The sequence below is a fragment of the Parasteatoda tepidariorum genome, chromosome 10, assembly GCF_982258835.1.
Source record: "Parasteatoda tepidariorum strain Cologne lab strain chromosome 10, Ptep-v5.0, whole genome shotgun sequence".
In the NCBI taxonomy this organism is placed as follows: domain Eukaryota; kingdom Metazoa; phylum Arthropoda; class Arachnida; order Araneae; family Theridiidae; genus Parasteatoda; species Parasteatoda tepidariorum.
In genome coordinates, this window is record NC_141764.1 from 36,080,326 (window position 1) to 36,104,169 (window position 23,844).

The 23,844-nt window shown below is 27.9% G+C and overlaps 1 protein-coding gene across 2 annotated transcripts; it reads left to right on the forward strand.

Moving 5' to 3' along the window:
- Positions 1-1,879: 1,879 nt before the first annotated feature.
- On the forward strand, positions 1,880-23,844 carry LOC107449060 (caspase drICE). 2 transcript variants are annotated; one of them, XM_043040709.3, is made up of 8 exons: positions 1,880-1,992; positions 2,488-2,551; positions 14,173-14,287; positions 15,246-15,393; positions 17,731-17,906; positions 18,742-18,871; positions 20,466-20,713; positions 21,534-23,844. In XM_043040709.3, the coding sequence occupies exons 1-7, from the start codon at positions 1,989-1,991 to the stop codon at positions 20,693-20,695; spliced, it is 867 nt and encodes a 288-aa protein (XP_042896643.1). In that variant the 5' UTR covers positions 1,880-1,988; the 3' UTR covers positions 20,696-20,713; positions 21,534-23,844. The 2 variants fall into 2 exon arrangements, with proteins under 2 accessions (XP_042896643.1, XP_042896644.1); XM_043040710.3 differs by having other exon boundaries at positions 1,944-2,035.

A 23,844-nucleotide genomic window follows, 5' to 3' on the forward strand; every position in this document is an offset into this window, starting at 1 on the left:
ATTTAAAAAAAATTGTATTCCCTACACTGATGTTTTCTAAGGTAAGAGGCCATTGCTTGGCATTCCGACCTACATTTGCCCTTGAGTTACCATTAAGGTTAACCCTTTTAAAGGCCGTGGTAAGTATACTTACCACCACGTTTTACCACTTTTAATTTAGGTTTCCATTTTTCAATAACTTCAGCTTTCTTGAAATGAGTTTGAATAAAATTGGTAACTATTTGTCACTTTTAAAAAACGTATAAAAGCTATAAAATACATAATGCCTACTGAAGTTTGTAGCATTTAAGGAATTTATTTTATAAATAAAGAAAAATAAAAGTCAGTAAGTTCCTAATAGGTCATGTTATATATATTTACCACCAAACTAAATGAGTTTTTTTTTTATATATCAATTACTGTTCTTAAAACAATTTCAATTCCAAAAATACTTTAATTTACCTTTACTAGAAATAAAAGGCCAGTTAAAGGGTTAACGGTGCCAAAACTCTTAGCTGCCATATTCACTCGGGTAGACTTTCTAAAATGTATAGTGCTCAAAATAAAATAAGATATCATCTTAAATAACTTTTCTTCATATGATCGAATTTTCGCAAACTGAGCACCAATTATATTGATTTAAAGAAATGGCGTCAAATATGCTAATTAATGAGTGTTAACTTTTAATAAAGGTACAGAATCAGACCTCAAAACATATTTTCTTTAAATATACACACTTTTTTTTTTGCAATCAGCTAGTATTTATGTATTGATGCATATTAATCTATATCAATATATTAATGTAATAAAATTATTGAATATATTTATATATTGGGAAGCAGTATATTGTTTTTAAGTAACCTTTTTGCCTATAATATATTATTTTAAATATTCCTTTTACGTATGTATTAACATAAGAAATAACAAGTTGCTTAATAATTCTGGTAGTTTCCTAAATCTTATTAAATATATTTCATTGTTTAAAATAAATTCCATTATTTATCGAATATTGAAATGATTGTGCTTTTTTATCTTTTTTTTCTTTGCCCATATGATGTAACTACCTCACTGTTCCACAGAGGACTGATCAGTTCCCTGTATATCATTGAAGTAAAACACCACTGGCTACGTTCAGTGCAATGGTGGGTGACAATTTTGATCAGTCTGCAAAGAGACCGAGGATGTGCAGTATCAGTCCTCGTTAAACTGTTCTACCGTAAAAGACTCGACTTCTTGCGCAAAGGCGTCGGCTACCAAAAGCGTAGGAGCCAGCCATCCCCTCTGCAGATGATCAAAACTGTGATGACATGATTGACATGTCTTCGAATGCTTCCTAAGCCGTGACTGCTGTTGTTGTTGTTGCTCATTTACGTCGCACTAGAGCAGTGCGATGGGCTATTGGCGACTGTCTGGGAAACTTCCCTGAGCATGATCCGAAGACATGCCATCACAATTTTGATTCTCTGCAGAGAGGAGGGCAACTCCGCTTCGGTAGCCCGACGACCAGCACGCGAAGTCGAGCACTTCAAGGTCGAACAGCTCGAGGACCAATACCGCACATCTTCGGTTCCTACGTAGACAGATCCAATTGGTCACCCACCAGCACACTGACTGCAGCCAGTGGTGCTTGACTTCGGTGATCTGCTGGGAACCGTGCCTTAACAGTCCACTGCGGGACTCCTAAACCGTGGCGAATAGCCCGCTGTGCAGGACCAGTGCGACGTAAATAAAATACTACTACATTTGAACAACTTCATATTCAAAGTTAACAATAGTAGAAAAATTTAAAGCTGTTGATACATCTACCTGTTAGCTCTAAACAGGAGAATATCATTTTTGAGGGGGGGAAATGAGAAAAGAAAAAAAAAGCATCAAAAATTTGTTGTCATTTTTCTCGTTACCATGGAGCGTCAGTGGCAAAACCACCACACGTTTCTTGCACTGATCTCATCGGTGAGTAATGAAATGAGCGCCTAATCGTTTCATTGTTTGTAAACAAGAAGAGAACAATGGGTATTTTATTCCGTACATAAAACTCATAAGCAAAACTAACTTTGTAATTATTATTTAAACAGCATTTTAATATTTGCTAGATTTTTGTGTTTTTTTTCTTCTCTTTTTAGATATTTTAAATAAATGTCATGCTGTCGCAAATCTGTTATTAAATCGTACAGTGAAATTATAGCAACTTATCTTCTATACTTCATTTCTTTTGTCATAACTTTTTTTAGCATATCTTATCGCATTTAATAAAACGCAGTTTATGTTTGTGATAAAATGTGTTCTCATTAAAACAACAGCCATCGTACGTTGTCAAGTGAAACATTTTTATCACAATGACATCATACGATTAAACATAAGTCATATAATAGCTGCTTTAATTACGAACTGTCATTTTTTATTTGTATCCCAAAAATTTTATTTGTTTTCAATATTTTTTTCTGGGAATAAAATATTATTTGTACGTGCATTTTAAAGAAGTAAGGTTGTCATAATTTCTTTTTTCAGGTGAAATTTATGAAAAAATGGAATCAGTGAAATCCGACGAACCAGATGCTAGAGGATTGTTTGAGTAAGTATTTTACATGAATTAAACTGTTGCATCAAAAGCCGTAGCCATTTACTTATGGATAATTCCACCAATTATATCTGCCATACCTCAAGACTTTAAAAGTTTATAATTCAGTTTTAAAAATAATCAATCATTTGTAATACTTATTGTTAAAATAAGTCTTGGTGTCATTTGCACTTACTCCATTTTTTAGTGACTTTCAATCATTTAAAAAGTCTTTTTTTTTTAAATTACAAATTGAGTGTTGGCAGATGTAACGCAATGTGTTACATTCTTAACGGCTAGTTTTTTAGAAAATATTTAACTATTTAAAGTCACCGAAAAGTGGATTAAGTGTAAATGACACCAAAACTTATTTTCACAATATTAAATGTTTTCCCATTATATTAAATATTCACCCATGTTATAATAGGTTTATGAAAAATGAAACAATTAAAAGACCTATAACTGCATTTGCTGAATATGGCAATTATAAGTAATTCTAAAAAGTCATATAATAGTTATTATATTTACTTTAATCAGTTTGATTGCTACTTTTAATTTCTTATTTTAGAATTAATAAGCCTTGTTAATACGGTTAACATAAATGATGGTGCGTTACATTCTTAAAATATCTTTGCACCATTGTTGTTTTTCTAGTTGCAACAGAAATCTGATTGTGTAAATTATGTTACATATTTCAATTACATTGCTATGACATTATTCCTTTATCCCCCTTTTCAACAAAAAATATATATACAGTACAGAACCCGTTATCCGGAAATCAAAAAACCGGAACGAAATTCGATAAATTTCCCCGCCATTTTTTAAAAAAAAAAATTATGTTTTCCTCATAAAATTTTAGGATTTTCTTTCCTTTTTGAAAGATGTTTACCTTACCATCATTTTGGAAATAATCATTAGTGTAATACTTCAACCTTTTTTCTTCTTTTTAAGATTATTTCTAAATATAATTTTTTTAAGTTGGGTTTAACAATAAAAAAAAAGGCTTTTTGTAGCGATTCAGAAATCTGGAAAAATCAGTTATATCCGGAATAGTGATGGTCCCGATCTCTCTGGATAATCGGTTCCCTACTGTATATATATATATATATTTTTTTTTTTAATTATCCCTCCCAACCTTTTTCATATGTCTATAATTTACCTTTGTTTTATCTTCATTTTGAACTTATCTAATGAGCTCTGTTTACTTGCAACTTATGCGCAATAAATGAAACTTATTGTTTTATTTTGTTATATATATATATGTAATAACAGGGCTCCAACCCTGTTATTGTCAGACTATGGATTTCAATGAACAAGGTTCGAGTAAGAGTCAGAGATCACAAGTTCGAAAAACCTTTGAAAGAGGGAGTTTGAACATTTAAAAATAATTCAAAGACAGAATTTGCATAGTATTAATTTTGAGTGTGTAAGTACCTTCATTATGCAAGTGTTACTTTGTATATATATATAACAAATCAAGATTGGATTTGGGAGTTTTTGTTTCTTTTGATTTTCAAGACTGTATGTATTGAATTCATGTTATGGAGAGGATTGTTTTCCTTTATGATGTTTAAGTTAAGTTATGATTTTACTTGCTTAATAAAATTTATGATTAGTTAAAAGATGACTTTTTCATTATGCTTGCTGGGCATTTTCCACAACGCACTAAACTCTGCCAGCAAGGTTATGGGCCATGCCTGCCCAGCTTAGTTAAGCTTTTGTCGTCTTTAGAAGCAAGTTTATTATAACGCTACTGGGACCGTTTAGATAGATTGGAGATGGCCGAAAATGACAGCAGCTCCATATTGGGAATTACAAAGCTAAACAGTTTCAATTACAGTAGTTGGAAAATAAATATGAAAGTATTACTCATCGATAAAGGATCTTGGAAATTTATTGGTGGCATAGAGAAGCCTTTACCAACTGATGCAACAGACAGAGACTTACGCTCTTATGAAATGCGAAAAGCTAGAAGTTACTCTACTATATTCCAAGGAATTGATGAGCAGTTTCAACCGCTGATAGCCGACACAGAGGACGGAAAGACAGCGTGGACTATTTTAAAAGAAAACTTTGAACCTACCTCCCGAGCACGGTTAGCTGGACTTATTGATGAATTCTTTGAATTGAAGTTTGATCCGGAGAAGGAGACTATTGGCATTTTCTGCAAGTTAGTAAATGAAAAAAGGAAACAGATTCATGAGGCAGGTTTTGTAATGCCAGAAAAGCTCACATGTTTCCAATTAATTAGAAGATTGCCAGCAGATTATGACAACTTAATTCAAATGCTTTATCGACTAGAAGATAAAGATTTTTCGATTTCTAATGTTGAAAAGCAGCTCCTAATCGAATCTGGAAGGATACAACAAAAGCAGAAAGACAGAGGAGAGGACATAGTCGCCGATGCTTATACTACTTCATCTACTAGAAAGCAAGCCTATCGGAAGTTGAATGGAAATAAAAGCAGTGGTCGCGTCCTGGGCAATGATACAACAACAACAATTATGTGTTCCTACTGCAATAAGAAAGGACATGGTGCGGAAAGATGTTTCCTGAAGAAGAAAACCACGAAACGGAATTCTAAAACTCGAGATTCCAAGGAAACTTTTTACAGTGATTTGACTACGATAAGAGATGCTGAAATTCGCCAAAGGAAAGACAAGCAGTTTGTTGAATTCCTGATCGACACTGCCAGCACAGCTCACTTCTGTACACAAAGAGACTACTTTAGTAACTTCAAGACTTTGAATCCTAGTCAAGTACTTGTTGGAGATAAAAATAGTAAGTCTGATATTTTTGGTATTGGTGATATACATTTTAATGTTAAAGATAGAGATAAATTTGTTCCCATAAAATTAGAAAATGTATATTTTGCACCCAATATGCGTAGAAATTTAATAAGCGGTTCGAATATGGATTTAGCAGGGATTACTGTAAAATGGGGCAACAACAAAATGACTGTACTTGGTAAAAACCATAATTATTTATTTACTGTACCTAGAATTGATAAGTTGTATATACTTAAAGGCTATGTTGAAAAAGTGGTAGTAACTAAAGAATTAGCATTTAGTACAGGTCTAGATAATGAATTGGTTCATAGACGATTTTGCCACTTAAATATTGGAATGTTAAATCATATGACTCAAAACAATGTTGTGAATGGTTTAGATAATTTGTGTGGTAAATTTGATACTTGTAATACTTGTAAAATAACTAAATCGACTAGAACTAGTTTTAAAGTAAATCACGGTATAATGACTAAAAGTGTATTAGAGAAAGTACATATGGATGTTTGGGGTAAAAGTCCAGTAAATTCAGTTGGTGGAGCTGAATATTTTGTATCAGTAATAGATGATTTTTCTCGTTATGTTGAAATTTTTACTATAAAACATAAACATGAAGTTTTTAATTGCTTTAAACTGTATTTAGCAAAATATGAAAGGCAGTTAAAAACTAAACTTAAATCTGTAAGGTGTGATAACGGCATGGAATTTTGTAATGTAAAATTTCAAAATTTTCTTAATGAATTAGGTATACGCATGGAGAGAACTTCAGTATACACTCCAGAGCAAAATGGGATAGCCGAATCTTATAACAGAGTAGCTGGAGAGGGAATACGCTCAATGTTAGCCGATAGTGGTTTAAAAGGTAGAATTTGGGCAGAAGCACTGCATTGTTTTGTTCACGTAAAGAATCGTAGTGAACACAAACTACTGGAAGGTAAAACACCGTTTGAAATTTTCTATGGTTATAAACCGTCAGTTAAACATTTCAAAGTATTTGGATCTTTAGCATATGCTCATATCCCTAAAGTTCAGAGAAACAAATTACAACCAAATGCAAAGGTAGGAATTGTAACTGGATATGCAGTCAATACTAAAGGTTATAGAATTTACTTGCCTAAAGATAGGAAAACTATAGAAACTATACACGTAAAAATTGATGAAAGTAAAAACGGAGTTAAAACACTATTTGGTAAACCTAGTAATGAAAACTTTTTATTCATAAATCTGAATTCAGACATCAATTTCGATGATAACAATGAAAATGAAATAGATAAGGTTCATGCTAAATCTCCAGATTTAAAATTAAAACCTTTAAAAATAACAGAATGGACTAGAGTTGAGAGACCGCGTAATAAAAGTAGCAGAATAGATGTTTACTATTACTCTCCAGGCGATAAAACTAGATTAAGATCAAACAACCAAGCTAAAGAATATTGTGATAAAAATCAAATTGAGTATGATCATTCTAAATTTAACTTTAAAGCTTTAAGCAAAACTCAAAATTTAACTTCTTCCCATAGTGACACTGATAGCGAAAGTGAAGATTCGCCATCTAATTCTTTTGTAGATAATCAGATAAGTGATATATTTGAAGGTGAGGTATATAATGCAGAAATACCGAAAAACTTTTCCGATGCACAAAAACTACCAGAAAGAAATCAGTGGAATAAGGCAATGGAAAAAGAGTTAAATATTATGAACGAAAGAAAGGTATGGGAAATAGTTGATAAACCTCCCAATGCTAAAGTAATAGGAAATAGGTGGGTTTATGCAGTAAAAAGAGATAAAAACAATAATGTTAAACAATACAAAGCTAGACTTGTAGCACAAGGTTTTAGACAACAGCATGGTGTTGACTTTCTTGATGTATTTTCACCATTTGAGAATTTTTCAGTTATTAGATTACTATTTATTATTCTTGTGTCTATGTTATGTTGGAAATATGCACAGCTAGATGTGAAAGCTGCATATTGGTATGGAAATCTTAGTGAGGTAATTTATATGAAGCAATCTCCAGGGTTTGAAATTGAAGGTGAAATGAATAAAATATGTTTACTTAAAAAGTCGATATATGGACTTAAACAATCAGGTAGAGAATGGAATGCTGAGTTAGATACTATATTAAAATCGATTGGTTTCGAAAAATTCAAATGTTGTAATTGTGTGTATAAAATGAATAACATTATTTTATTAGTATACGTTGATGACATGGTGTTATTTTGTAAGACTAAAACTATTTTAGATGAAACTATTGAATTGATTAAGAGTAAACTTGATATTCAAAATTTAGGAAAAGTCAAATATTTGTTAGGTGTTAACTTTGAGAACAAAAACGGTAATTTGTATTTACATCAAAAAACTTATATTGAAAAATTATGTAAACGATTTAATGAATTACCTAAAACTCATGTTACGTTACCAATTAAAGTAGGTTTTAAATTGCCAAATAAAGTAAATGAAATTGTTGAAAATAAAATAATGAAGAAATTTCCTTATCGTACATTGATAGGGTGCTTATCTTTTATAGCAAATCGTAGCAGACCAGATATTTCATATGCTGTGAACGTTATGTCACAATTTTCGAATTGCTATAATTACCAACATTGGACTGTAGTTGTAGATTTAATGAATTATGTAATAAATACTAAAGAACATAAACTTTGTTTATCAAATCTTAATAATTCTTCTTTGATAGCTTATTCAGATGCAAATTGGGGTTGTCATTTAACAAACAGATTTTCTACATCAGGTTATTTGATATGCTTAGCAGGTATTCCTTTTAGTTGGAAATGTAGCAAACAAAAATGTATTGCATTAAGTAGCATGGAATCAGAATTTATAGCATTAACCGATACGGTTAAAGAACTTTTATGGTTCACAAACATATGTAATGAGTTAAACATAATATCAAAATTTGAAAAACCTGTTTTGTATTGTGACAATCAATCTGCAATTTATTATTGTAAAAATAATGTTGAAAATTTAAAGACGAAGCATATTGATATTAGATTTCATTTTGTGAGAAATTTGCTTAATGAGGGAAAATTTGAAATTAAGTATATTAAAAGTAAAAGTAATTTGGCTGTTTTTTTGACTAAGGCTTTAACTAAGACTGAATTAAATAAAATTAAAGGAATTTATTTTGAAATGTTCGATGGGGCCGCATGTCAGACTATGGATTTCAATGAACAAGGTTCGAGTAAGAGTCAGAGATCACAAGTTCGAAAAACCTCTGAAAGAGGGAGTTTGAACATTTAAAAATAATTCAAAGACAGAATTTGCATAGTATTAATTTTGAGTGTGTAAGTACCTTCATTATGCAAGTGTTACTTTGTATATATATATAACAAATCAAGATTGGATTTGGGAGTTTTTGTTTCTTTTGATTTTCAAGACTGTATGTATTGAATTCATGTTATGGAGAGGATTGTTTTCCTTTATGATGTTTAAGTTAAGTTATGATTTTACTTGCTTAATAAAATTTATGATTAGTTAAAAGATGACTTTTTCATTATGCTTGCTGGGCATTTTCCACAACGCACTAAACTCTGCCAGCAGTTATCAGTGTTGTATTTAGCTTGAAATAATTGCAGTCTTAAGCCATCAGACGTTCTAAACAGGTTTATTAAATGTTGGCTGGTATCGATAACAGTTGTCGTCCACTCTCCCTACGGGAGGGGAATGGACAAGACTCCGGACAATTCCGGCACAGCTTATATGGATCACATCATGATGAAAAGGACACGCAAAACTATGCGCTCTTACGTTTTATACCAACATAGATTTGAAGTAAAAAGGCACATTCGTACATTCCTTGTATCCTTACGCATTAAGGAAAATCATTTCTGCTTCCTTATATGGAATTGAAAAAGGGAACGATTCTAAAAATAACTCTTCCCTTGAAATATAAATCTATTTATATTTCAATGGTATGTTTTTAGCCTTGAATTCCCAAAATAGAATCTCTCGACGTTTATTCTTTAACAAAGACATTTTATGAAAACGAAAGAGATTTAATTCTTTTATTAATACAAAAGTATTTACTTTTTGTATTACATCCCCCCCCCCAAAAAAACATTTTGGTATGCCAAAATAAAAAAATTTAGAAAACTTTTAAATTTAATTTTTTTTTTTTTTAGGTTGGTACGATTGTTCCTTTTTCCCTACTACAAACAACATTTTTTCAATTATGTAAAGAAGAAAAAAAAAAAATTTTTTTTTACAATGACAAAAATATGAAAAACATGATTATGCAATTTATCTATTTAGTAACTAAACAGAAAGAAAAATTAAACATCTAATTAAACAACTAATCTACTAAAATTTTCAAAAATTTTTCACACAAAAATATACAAAATTTTTATGGAAACGAACTGGACAACAAGTGTCATTTTTTCAGAATTTAAGATTCTGTGTGGTTAAATGATTATTTACTTGATGAAATACAACTATTCAACTAAATTTTTCAACAAAAAAAATTTTCACACAAAAATATACAAAATTTTTATGCAAATGAACTGGACAACAATTGTCATTTATTCAGAATTTAAGATTCTGTGTGGTTAAAAATACTTCCTAAGCTTTGATACATGTACTTTTTCAAAATTTTGTTTACTTAAATTTCTGTTTATTTATTTTGTAATCAGTTTCTTGGTCATTCCTTCTTTTTCTTATTTTTCCTTTTATTTTTTGTTTTTGTTACCCTTTACATATTTTTTCGTCGATATTAACCTGATAATGAACGCATCCATTACCTAGATCTATCTTCGAATCATTTGAACTTTTTGGACATTCTTTCTTTCTATTTTTTTTGATGTTTACTTTTACTGAAACATCCTTACCATTCATTTTTTCGATGCTTACTTTTTTTAAGCATCATTCTTTTCTTTTTTCGATGTTTACTTTTTTTGAAACTTCTTTTTCACCATTTTTAACCTTAACATTTTGAGAATTCTGCTGTTTAATGTGCAAAGATAAGTTGTCACTTTTAGAATTAGCAGAGATGATCAGTCTCTTACCAAATAGAATAACAACTGGCCCGACACAATCAATAAACAAACAAAAATCCCTGCAAGTCTACAACCCTACTAAAGCATATGGTAAATCAGTATCAAATATAAAAACTTAGCTGATTTAAAAATTTAGCCTATCGTAATAAGGGAGTCTCACAAATTTTGTTAAGTGTTAACTGTCCGTTTGTTTGGGTTTCACATTTTTTAAAATAGGAATATTTAGTTTTGACCAAGTCCGAAAAAGTAAAAGAAGTATTACACTTTCTTTAAGTTTATTTGAAAACTCTTCATTTTTAAGTTCAAAAGAAAGTTCTGAACAATTTAATTTTTAATGTGGTTAGATCTAGAAAAATCATTAGAAAACAAAAGTTTAAACAATGACTTAATTTTGTTTGCCGCCACTAATTTAATTGACGTTTGAACCATATTTTTTTTCCAAAAAAAAACAATTTAAATGCACTAAAGAACAAAATTATATCAATATTATATATATAAAAAATATATAAACACAAGAAATGCAATCTAATCATAATAATACTCTATTCCATTATTCAAAATAAAATATTTAGATTACTACTCATATCTAATATTACTAAAATTTTTAATCACAACATTGAGAACGAAAAAGTAATGAGAGAAAAAAAAATATATATCTACAGTAAATCCTTTCCATTTGCCCTTGACCTTCCTCGTTGAAGAAGAAAAAATATATCACTTTTTTTTTTTTTCTTTCGCGCACTTGAATCGTAGCAATTCATGAATATCCATGATTAAGATTCGCGCACATTCTTTTTTGTTTCACAACTTGAGTAGTAAGAATTGTAGGATCACTCGGTGTCGAATCACTACTTTGGATGATGTTTCTTCCAACTTATAGGCACAATGGAACTGTAGGGTCATCGGATGGGATACTTTCACTGGTTTCAGGGGACAATCTCCAACTAACGTCCTTCCATCCTTCCATCTTAGAGGCGCGACGAGGTACAAGTAGTACGGGTGGAAAATTGCCATCCTTCCTTCCTTCCTTCAACGTTTTTTTCACTGCCGATTTTTTTCTCCTCCGGGGGTGATGGAAAATTTCAACGTAGCAGTCACAGCCGGTCAAAGATTTCCTCAGCAAGCAACTATGCTGCCGACTTGTAATAACAGGGCTCCAACCCTGTTATCAGTGTTGTATTTAGCTTGAAATAATTGCAGTCTTAAGCCATCAGACGTTCTAAACAGGTTTATTAAATGTTGGCTGGTATCGATAACAGTTGACGTCCACTCTCCCTACGGGAGGGGAATGGACAAGACTCCGGACAATTCCGGCACAGCTTATGTGGATCACATCATGATGAAAAGGACACGCAAAACTATGCGCTCTTACGTTTTATACCAACATAGATTTGAAATAAAAAGGCACATTCGTACATTCCTTATATCCTTACGCATTAAGGAAAATCATTTCTGCTTCCTTATATGGAATTGAAAAAGGGAACGATTCTAAAAATAACTCTTCCCTTGAAATATAAATCTATTTATATTTCAATGGTATGTTTTTAGCCTTGAATTCCCAAAATAGAATCTCTCGACGTTTATTCTTTAACAAAGACATTTTATGAAAACGAAAGAGATTTAATTCTTTTATTAATACAAAAGTATTTACTTTTTGTATTACATATATATATTACTTTAATCAGTTTTAGTTCCAGATTATTGGGAATTTAAAAAGCATCAAATTTGAATTTTATTATTTATTTCTTTAATTATTCTACCCCTTCCAACAACTTACATTAAAAATGTGAAAAGCTCTGAAATCTGACTTGTAGTCTTTGTATGCTAGTTTGCATTTTTACTTGATTCCCTGTCAAAGTATTCCTTCCAGTTACAGTCGACTCGTGTTATAACGACCCTATGATAGAGCGACCAACATGATATAACGACCCTGTGAAGGAGTCCCAATTCACATCCATAAAAGATAACGTTATTTTACTCTTGCTATAACGACCGTAAAAAAGGTCAACTCTTAATATAACGACCCTCTCTGAATTTGAACACAGCTCTTTTCTAACTTCCTATTGGAAACTGGGGTTGAATGGTTGACCTTGAACAAGCACAACTCCGTTCAGTCCCGTTAACGTGTAACTTCTGCAAATTAATGTCTTCGTCTAATGAAGCCTCGTTTATGTTCCTCGGTTTACTCTTCTTTATAATACTGCAGATTATGTACATAAAAAAAATTCGTTATATATACCGCAAATTATGTACATCAAAAAACTATTTCATTAGAAACTAGATTTTTCTTGTCATACTATGTTTTTTAATATGTACTTTAAAATAAAATTCTTAATTGTTAACAGTTGTAATTCAATTGTTAGAATGTCATTATGTTTTATTAATGTACACCCTTGTGCAAATTAATTGAAACAAACTCAATAAATTCAGAAAACTAAGAGAAAATGCTATTTTATTTAAATTTATACAAATTCAAAAATTTTTAGTACATAATATGATCTCCGCGACACTTTATTAACATTTGGACACGATTCGGCATGAATTCCACTAATTTTTTACAGTCATTTATAATATTTGTGTCCTTGTACCGCACATGAATTAACGCTGTGATTAGCTTCTCCATAGTTATACAGTCCATATTTAATAGGCGATTCTTGCATATGGCCCAGAGATTCTCAATTGGGTTGATATCCGGAGAGTTCCCTGGCCATTCCAGTGTCTCAATTTGATTCTCAGACATGAATTTCTTGACAATTTTGGACGTATGGCAAGGAGCTAAATCCTGTTGAAAAATCCCTGTTCCATCAGGGTATCGTTTCTTCAACTCTGGAACAACTTTTTTACCCAGAATAGTAATGTACTGCTTAGAACGCATCATACCGTCAATAGACTGCAAAGGTCCAACCCCATTGTAACCGAAACAACCCCAAAACATCTTCTTTAAAAAACACGAAAAAAAAAGTTTGTTTCAATTAATTTGCACAAGGGTGTATGCATCTTATCCTTTTTTTGGTTTATAACATGTATACCACAAATAGTTGTACCACATGTATACCACAATAGTGACGTTTAAAACCATCATGTGACCGATTTTCAAAGGAAATTTGCTCATTTTAATATAGCGACCATTTGATATGACGACCAGATTGGGGCAGTCCCGATGGGGTCGTTATAACGCGAGTCAACTGTATTAATTTTATATTTGTTAACCCAGTTATATTGCTAAAGATGCTTTATTGTGATTTATCTCTTATTTGAGTGTATGCTTTTATTTTTAAGACTTCTTGTCTAGTATATTGTGTATCTATTCGTCTCAAAAAAATAATATGGTTCATTCTAAGCATTTTTCACAAAAGCCATTATATATAGTTTTATATATATATATATATATATATATATATATATATATATATATATATATATATATATATAAATAAATATTTGACACATAGGAACTATAAACAATTATTTTCCAATATTCATAATTATGCAAAGATATATCCCACTGTTTTTAAAACATAGCTCTGAAGCAAAAAGACATAAATAAAATCTTCTGGCAGACCTTAAATCTGTGTCGAGTTTTTTAGAGCTGATTTTAGCAGCTGCTCTTTTTTTTTCTTTTTTTTTGTAATAGAATTTATATTCCTTACAATTTTGAAAAATTATTAAAACAATTGTTGAATGAAATATATAAAATATGCTTTCATTATCACTTACAGAAATGAAATATTGAATACTTGTATGTAACTTCATACTATATTATTATATCTGAATTAAAAATTATTGTAAGGGAACATTTAAAAAAAAAATTCTTAAGGAATTAAAATGTGTTAATTTTTAGTGCCTTGAGAATCTCTGATGCTCCTCCTACTACTGTTATATCTGGTTCTGCTAAAGATAAAGTTTATTCTCTGAATTATCCTAAACGAGGAAGATGCTTGATTTTTAATCATAAAGTTAGTGTTCTCTACTTTAATAATTGTTTTGTTTTTAAATTCTTTATGTTATATTTTGATTAGTATATCTTGCTTTTCATAGTTTTGATAGTATATTTTGCTTTAAGTTTTTCTCATTTTTGTATTGTCATTTATTGTCTAAAAATAATATGGCATACTTTAAATTTTTTTCTGCATATCTTACCTTTTGCTGCAAATCTTATCCTCATTCGAATTTAAAACTTATTCTGCTTGATCTGAGCCTTCTCCTTCTACTTTGAATCTTATTTTACTATTGATGCATTTTTGTGATTTTACACTATAATTTCTGTAACATGGTGACTGTTTTATAATGTGAAACTATCAAAATTAGGTAAATTAAAAACACAAATAAGTTAAACGAAACTTCTTCTTACTTTATATTTAAATTATTACACCTAGCTCCAAAAAGCAACCGCTGAAAAAAAAATTTTACATTTAATATTAATTGTAAATGTATTAGTATTTTATTTTATTTATTTTTAGGACAATATAAGAAATTCTGTTTGTTTAAACTGATGAATATGATTGAACTCTTCAATTTATTAAAATATATAAAAGAAATATATTTTCATTCAAAGTGAATGAAGTAATCAAAAGAAATTTTTTAGGATTATGAATTATTTTTTAAAAATATTTACAATATCAACCTACTAATGACATATATATATATGATAAAATATTATCTTTTTGATTGTGTTCAAGTATTGATGCTAAACCCGTTGAAAGAAAATAGTATTTGCCTTCAGATTATTATTTTTTTCTAAAATTTTCTAGGAGTTAGACTATTTAAGGTGCAAATTCGAAAAAAAGAATTCTGGAACAACTAATAAATCATTTCTTGAACCAATATGATTTTCTTTTATATTTAATTGCTTCAAAATTTAAACTAGCTTAAAACTGCTTGGTTAAAATCTATTTTTTTGGAAATATTTTGTAGGAATTTAAAAAGCACACTGGTTTAAATACAAGAAATGGAACTGATGCAGATGCAGCTAGGTTATACTGCAAGTTCAGAGAACTTCAATTTGATGTGTCATTGTTTACAGATTTGAAAGTGGAAGAAGTTAAGAAAGAAATTAAAAAGGGTATTTTTATTTGTTATTTTTCATTTTACTTATTTGCAAACGTATGGAATTATAAGTAATTCTCATATTTTGAATTTGAAATGTTTTTATCAATTTATTTATTAACACTTAATGAATGAAACTTTACAAAAAGTTTTTGATGTATTAATAAAAATGCGATTCTGAGCATCTTTCTTTAATTAAATTGCGTATATTGAACTCAAAAATTTCATTCAATATAATTTTTTTTTTAAAGTAGTCCATCTTATTTTTATTAATATTTTTATTAAAAAGTACTTATAAAAATAAGTTTATATAGTTTAAAAAATCTTATCATATCTTAATCTAATTTTTTAGAAATTTAAAAAAATAGTCTATCTTATTTTTATTAATATTTTTATAAAAAAATGCTTATAAAAATAAGTCTATCTTATAGTTTAAAAAATCTTATCATATCTTAATCTAATTTTTTAGAAATTTAAAAAAATAGTCTATGGAAAAAAAACATCTTTTTTTTCTTCTTAAATTTATTTAGATGGTTTGTTTAATTTTTGTTAAATAATTATTTTCTTATACCTTTTTTATAGATTGATTTTATTTTACTTTGCATTTCATCCGTTTTAACTTGAAATTATTATTTAAGTTGTTTAATATTTTTCCTAAGCGTTTTTTATTGTAATGTAATGATTTCTTTTTAATTTACATAGTTTTTTTTTTAATTGATTCCTTCCTTCCACAATTCATTAACATGTAGTGAATATAAAAATCATTAATATATATTGAAATTGTTTAAATTTATTTTTCATTTAGGAAGAAAAATGTTATATTTAAACATAATTTTATTTCTATATTAATATTTTTTTTTTCCTTCCCCAAACTGTCAACATAACTCTGCTCTATTTTCAGATATAACTTAAAAATATGATCATTTAAAAACGTTGTGATTTATAAAAGACATGGTAGTTAAAACTATTAGGCATATCAGCTCTTAATTTTATTTAATTTATTAAGTTATAGTAAAATATTTTTAATCTCATAGCATATTAGTTATTCTAAAAAATATTTATATATTATATTATTTATATTTAGCACCAGAGCCCAAAGGTCAAGAAAACTGAGATGGGCACAGTAGACCCTGGCCCTCTATGGAATATTGCGCCGCTGAGTTTAGTTTAGTTTAGTTTTATTACTTATATTTCATTGTTTTAAGTTTATTAGTAAATTTATTGCTTGTTCCAAATTAGTATTGTAAATTCAACTTGTAGTGAACTTTATGAAATAGTTTAGCATTTCTGAAAAATATTTTTCATGAAAGTAGTTGGATCATTATAGAACTATTTATTTAGTTTTAATATTCAAAAATAAAGTATAAAAATTTTATTGATACTATTAAATATAATATGTATTATTTTATAGGTGCTTTTTTCCTCCACATTCTGTTAAACATGAAGGTTTCTATGGACTATAAAATTTTGTCCTGATTCATTAGATTTTACTGTAACTTACATATGTTTTATTTCATTAAATTCATTTTTTTCTTTAGTAGATTTTTCTAAGAAATAATAATAATCTATTTTCTCCAAAGCAATTATCATAGAAAATTAATATTCATTTTTAACATTCAAAATACAAATATTTGCTTAGAATAATTTCATTAAATATTTAAAATGTTCAATTTCAATTATATACACTCATATTTGTGAACATTGCAGCACTGAAAGAATTATGCCAATTGAACCAAATGTAAAGTGAGGTAAGACATTCAAATGATTAGCATCACAAAGCAAATTATAGGTGTACCACTATTTCACATGCATATTTTTACGGCTATCAGTAATATGTGAATTAAATTTTTATCAATTTCTGATGTTTCCCTTGAAGTGTTGCAATTTTCACATACATTAGTGTAAATAGTTTTTTCCACTTGGAAAAAACATTAAAAAAATTTCAGAAAGCAAAACTTTTTTCTTCTTTCAAGTTTGAATATAATAGAACTTTATAGCTGAATATATTCTCATGAACACTAAAGCACAATTAATGAAGTTATACTATTTTGTATTTAAATTTCGTTCTAATACGAAATTTTCTAGTATATCTAGATCAAAGATATGATGCGAATAATAAATTTAGAAAAACTAATCTTTTTTTTAATGTGAATATCTATAAACAGCAAAATACAAAATTATTATAGGTGCTAACTCACAAAATTTTAGTTAAACCTTGCAACTTATACTTAACTATGCTTCTTTGCTGTATGATATGTCATAACACTTTTGTTTAGAAAAAAATTACTATTTAAAATGTTTGATTTGAGCTTTAGAACAACTAAGTGCTGAAACTTTTTATGTTCTTTTTTAGCCAGTAAAGAAGAACATGGAGAGAACAGTGCCTTTGTTTGTTGTATATTAAGCCATGGTGAGCAGGGAGTTTTATATGCTGCAGATGGAAAGTACACTACTGATACTGTCTTTACTCCTTTCCGGGGTGATAATTGCCCTTCATTAGCTGGCAAACCGAAGATATTTTTCATACAAGTAATTTTTTCAAATTAAAACATTTTTATATCCTAATTTATGATTTTAAAAAATCATATAAAGAGTTTTCTGTATTACTCTTTATAATATTTAAATTTTGTTGTTACATCATTTTGTTTTATTTATGCAATTAAAATGTTTGCATAGCATACAAAAAATGAAATGTTGGCTGTTTTAATGTTGAATATGAATTTAGAACACTTTTTCCGTGTTTAAAGGTTTTAATGAATTTGCATATATGATAAATGTTTTCTCAAAATATAATTTTTTCATGCACAATAATTTATTTAATGTTCCTCCAGTTTCATTCTTAATAATGTTCATTGTTCATAAGCTTTTTTTCTTTTGTTATAGTTTTTTATTGTTTAATTAAACAACTATAACTTTTTGCATAATATTGGTTCTATGCACTGCCATTTTGTTTACAGATCATTGTTTTAAAAATTGCTTGCTTGCAGCGATTGCTTACACAGGTTATTACAATTTTAAATAAATTGAAAAGTTGATAGAGTTATCAAACTCACTGTAAGCAAATATCTTAAGAGAAAAATTTTAGTCACTTACCCTATATGCAGTTAATTGTGTAGAATTTATTTTGTAAACTATTTTAAATTGAATAAGAATCATAAATCCATGCCTGTATTTTTATTTATTAAACATACAGTCAATAAATTTACTTAAAAAAAAAAAACAAATATTTATTTTAAAAAGATTGCAGGTCAACCTTTATAATATTGCTCTTTGGCCTTGATAATAAAACCAATCTTATCATTCTTTAAACTAGTAACCCTTTTTTTATTATTAACCCCTTTTTTAAGTTTATCTCCTTTTTCAGGCTTGCCAAGGTGATCAGCTTGATTGTGGGGTAACAGTTGAATGTCGTGAAACTACTGATTCTAATGATAGTAAAGAATTAAAAATTCCTGTTTGTGCAGATTTTTTGATAGTTTACTCAACTGTTCCAGGTAAATTTTATACTCTTATCTACATGATTCTTTCTTGTTTATATTTAATGCACTTAGAAAGAAAGTAAAGGACAGCTACTTTTGAAATGGGAATGAAAAAAGTAAAATAATAATAAAATCATGTCCTCAGGTTTTATCTTACACCAACAAGCACTTATTACATAAACTATGTATCTTACTTTTTTGAAAGAAAGTAAAGGACAGCTACTTTTGAAATGGGAATGAAAAAAGTGAAATAATAATAAAATCATGTCCTCAGGTTTTATCTTACACCAACAAGCACTTATTACATAAATTGTGTATCTTACTTTTTTGAAATGAAGCATTTATTCATTCAGTTTGAATTTCTTTTCTTAATTTAAAATTACCATTATGTAATAAAATAAAACAACTATAAACATGAGTTGATTATGCACTATACATATACTTTTGATTCCAGATTGCATTTGTTGTGTAAACAAGGTGAAGTAATGATCTTTCTATGCATTAACCTAGAATATTTTATTCTCTTTGACTAAAATTAATCTTGCAACACCTTGTAGTCTACACATGGAAAATCGTTGTTACATTTATGGAGCTCACATAGACTAATACATCTCCAAAAAGCAACTGTTCCAAAATAAATTCTTAGCATTTTGTAGTATAGTATCACTTTAAAATTCTAAATGACGTTTTAAGGAATGTTTTTTAGCCAATGACACCTGAAGCGACATTTTCAAATTGTTCAGGAGAACATTCATGGTAAGAAATCACCAAAAATTTTTTATAGGTAATGTGTAATTGGCAATATATTATGCAGTTATTTAATGAAAATTCTCAAAACTTAAAAAGTTCTTATCTGGAAACTAAACTAAGGAATAGTTTAATGTGAAAATGTCACCTTAAAAAATTTTGTGGTTTCTCTTTATATTATACCAAACCCTTCAGTCATTTTAAAGTTTGCTATTAGTTAGAGACAAAAACCAAATAGCTTACATCTTTTAAAAAATATTCCAACAGTTGCTTCTTGATTTATTTACATAAAAATTTTATTTTTAGAATAAAAAAGAGCTGTTATGATTGAGCCATTATGATTTATGATGCAATTTTGATCTTACACCAGCTATAAAATAACAGTTAAAAAAAAATCTTTCGCAGTAGAAAATACTTTAGTTGTATTTTCTACAAGTTTTTTCTAGTAGAAGGAAATACTTTAAAATAAAATTAAAATAAATATTACTACTAATAATTATTCTAATGTTTGCTAGTGAAATATATATTGATTTATAAGAAACAACAATGTTCTTGTATTGTTCAATGGTTCAGTTTTTGTTTTATGTGCTCCAATCTCATGCATCTTCGATGCATGATGTAATGCCAAGAGCCAATGATGTAAAGTCAAGTGCTTTTGCAATAAAAATAAAAAAATAAACAACAAAGGTGAATTTGTACAAAACAAATATGTTGTACTGCCTTAAAATTAATTGCTAATAAATAACCATATCTTCTTTATGCTTTTCTTAGGTTTTTGTTTATATTTTACAATTAAATAAAATCTGATGACTGATTAAGTTTTGATATGATTTTTTTATAGTAATGCATTTGTATATTATAGGATTCTACTCATGGAGGAATACTACCCATGGATCTTGGTTTATACAAGCATTATGTGAAGCCATTCAAGAAAACATTAAGGACTTAGATTTGTTGTCGATTTTAACCATAGTAAACTATAAAGTAGCTTTTAGTTATGAAAGTTACACTCCACATGAACCTAGTATGCATCTGAAAAAGCAAATACCCTCCGTTAATTCTACTCTGACTCGAATGATAAAGTTCTTTTAAATTTCATCAAAGTGCCTAGTAAGTTTTTATTCTTAATATTTCCTTTTTGGTATAATTTTAAGACAATTTTAAAGTAATAAATACATGTATGAGTGGTGATAAGGTTACTTTTTTAAAAAAATAATTACTTACTGTAATTTTCTGTGCTTAATTTCAATGAAAATGCTGTAAAAGAGTCAACTTCTAGATTCTGAATTTATTGCTATTTTGCATTTATTTTCAATTTAAAGTTTTTTTTTTTTTATTAAATTATTTCATGCTCAAACTTTAAAAAGATAATGTTTTGTAAAATTTGACCAAGTTTTTTTTTTTAATTAAATTCTAGCATCAGTTTTTGTTGAAATATATTATGGAAACTTTTTTTTTTCTTTTTCTGAATATTAGATTAATCGTTGTATTGGAACATTATGTAATTTAAGTATCTAATTTGATTAAATTATGTTAGTAATCTTCCAAGCATTGAAGGATTAATAAAAATTACTCATCTTTCAATTTATAAATCAGATCTATTAAATTATCTTGAAAATTTTTATTCATAAATTTTAAAAGTTATATATCAAAAAGTTTTAAGTTCAATTAACAAACCATTTTGTAAAAGTTAAAATTGATTTTAGATTATAGTACTTAAAAGTTTTATTTAAGTTTTATACCTATTTAAATATTTTGTTTCTATTTGAAACTTGTAAAACTTAAAGCATCTCAATAGTTTTATTTTATCCAGTTGTTATATCTTTTCGTGTACATTTATGTTTTAAAGCTTTAAATATCAGCATAAATAAAAATAAAGCATAACCTGTTAAAAATTATATTTTTATTAAAATTTTGTTTTCTTTTACAGGTGCTTATGCTACACTATGTCATGTCCATCTACTATGTTATTTGTAGTTGTACTTTATGTTATTATATTTTCATCATACTGTCACTGTAAACATATGATTTTTTTTCTCATTTTTATCAGAAAATTAGTATTATTTTGTGAATTGATTATAAAGTTATAATCATAAAATTTACTTTATCGAAAAACTATTTTTCTATATTATGATTTTTATACTTTAGTTATTTTAAATAATTGTCAAGTTATCTTATCTTCTCATTTGCTTTTGAAGCAATTGATTCTATGGTTGATGAATAATTTTGAGTACAAAATTTATCGAAACAACCATTTTGTTTAATATATTTTATTCTGCAGTCTTATTTTTTCAATTTTATTTATATTTGTTTTATATTAGTACGAAAGATGTATACCTTGTTTGCTATGATCTTCATTTTTGGTATGTTTTTTGTTTTCGTTTGTATTATACTTAACATTAGAGCAATAAATATGTTAAACTGAATACTCTCAATTTCACAACAACAATTTAAAGCAAAAATTATATCAAAACCCAGAGAGTTTAACAGAATCATTTTCCTAACAAACATAGTTTTATTTAATAAAACTGTGTACAAGATTGCCATGAGGTTAAATAAAATAATCAAAGTATAAAGCAATACTGAAAAAAATCATTGCAATACTTAAGGAAAGTTTTCTCTCTTATGCTGTAATTTTTCTTATATTCTTTTATGTTGTACAAGGCCAACTTATGCTGTATAAGACCATTATTATTATTTATAAATTTGGAATTAAAATCTAGGAAAAAGTTAATAAGTTTATCTATTAGTTTGTATTTTATTAAATTTTAGCACCTTGATTTATGTAGTTTTTATCTGAACTTTAATATGAAAAAAATAAACTGTTTTGTTCGATCAAATCATTCTGATTTTCTAGAAATAAATCATTATAAAGATAGTATCACTCATTAATTTTATTACACTCCTTGCTTTTTTTGTAAGTTTAAAAAATACATAATTAATGCTCACTTGATACTGTCAAACCTACCAATTTCCCACATTTTTAAATTGTTCAAGTTGCATGCAAAAATGAATAAAAGCACTTTTCAAACCATGCTTTTGATGTAAAACTACAAATACAGAAGTGTACTTAAATTAATGAGTGATTGGCTAATTATATGTAATAATCTGCTCAGTTTTCTTCAAGTTTTTCTTATTAATTAAACCAGATTTTAGAAACTAATTCCTGAAATAAAATATCTATAAATGTTTCCTTCGTACTTTGTTTAATAAATCTTTAAACCTGAAATTCAAAGATATATCTTTAAACTGTATTTATCATTATTTATTTTTTGTTGCAAGCCTTTTGTCAGATTTTTAAATAAATAAATGTTCCATCATACTAGAATCCTAATGTTTCTGGGTATTTTGTTTTATATTGCTACTAAATTTAATACAAAATTATTTTAAATGAATCAAAATTTGGAAGAAAATGTTGATAAAGCTAATTTTAATTTATTATAAAATGTTTATAAACTATAGACATTGTTGGTATGTTGACAGCAAATATGTGCCTTTTTTAATAGTTAAAAACCCCAAATATTTCTGATAAATAAAAAAAAATTTCATGAATTATTATTAGATTAAATTGAACTAAATTAAAAGCAATTGAAGTAATAAAATAATTTCATAGATGTTTAGCAAAAAAAAAAACTTTTTCCCCAATTATTATTTTTATTTTTTTTATAAAATTTGGCAAATTACTATAGTTTTACACTTTAATGTCAATCCTAACTTTTCCAACAAGAAAAATGACCCTCTAGAGTTTCAAAATTAACATTTAATTTTGAAGCCTTCATGATATTTAAACAAATTTACTATATCTACTCTTCTTTTTTTACTGTTGTATGTTAAATAATTTCTTCACAATCAAGAAATTGCTCAGTATTGCATTAGCTTTCTACAAGTTTTATAGTCTGGTTTAGTGTACAGAATATATTTTTATAAAATGGCTTTCTACTTCATAAACTTTTGTATACTTCTGCCTTATATTAAAAATGCCATTTATAACTTATACATTTGATAGGTAATGAGAATGTATAGATTATTTCTAAGGATCTCTATTTTGAATGCAGTTGTAAAAAGTATGTTTTTACAACTGAAAAGTACTGTATGAAAAGTACTGAAGTTGGAATAAATATGTCTTTTATACTGATATTGTAAGTGTAAAGTACAGAGTTAGAAATCAATATGTTTTTTATACTGATATTGTAATGGTTCTATGGAGTTTAAAATAAAATATTGAAACACTTTGAGTCTGA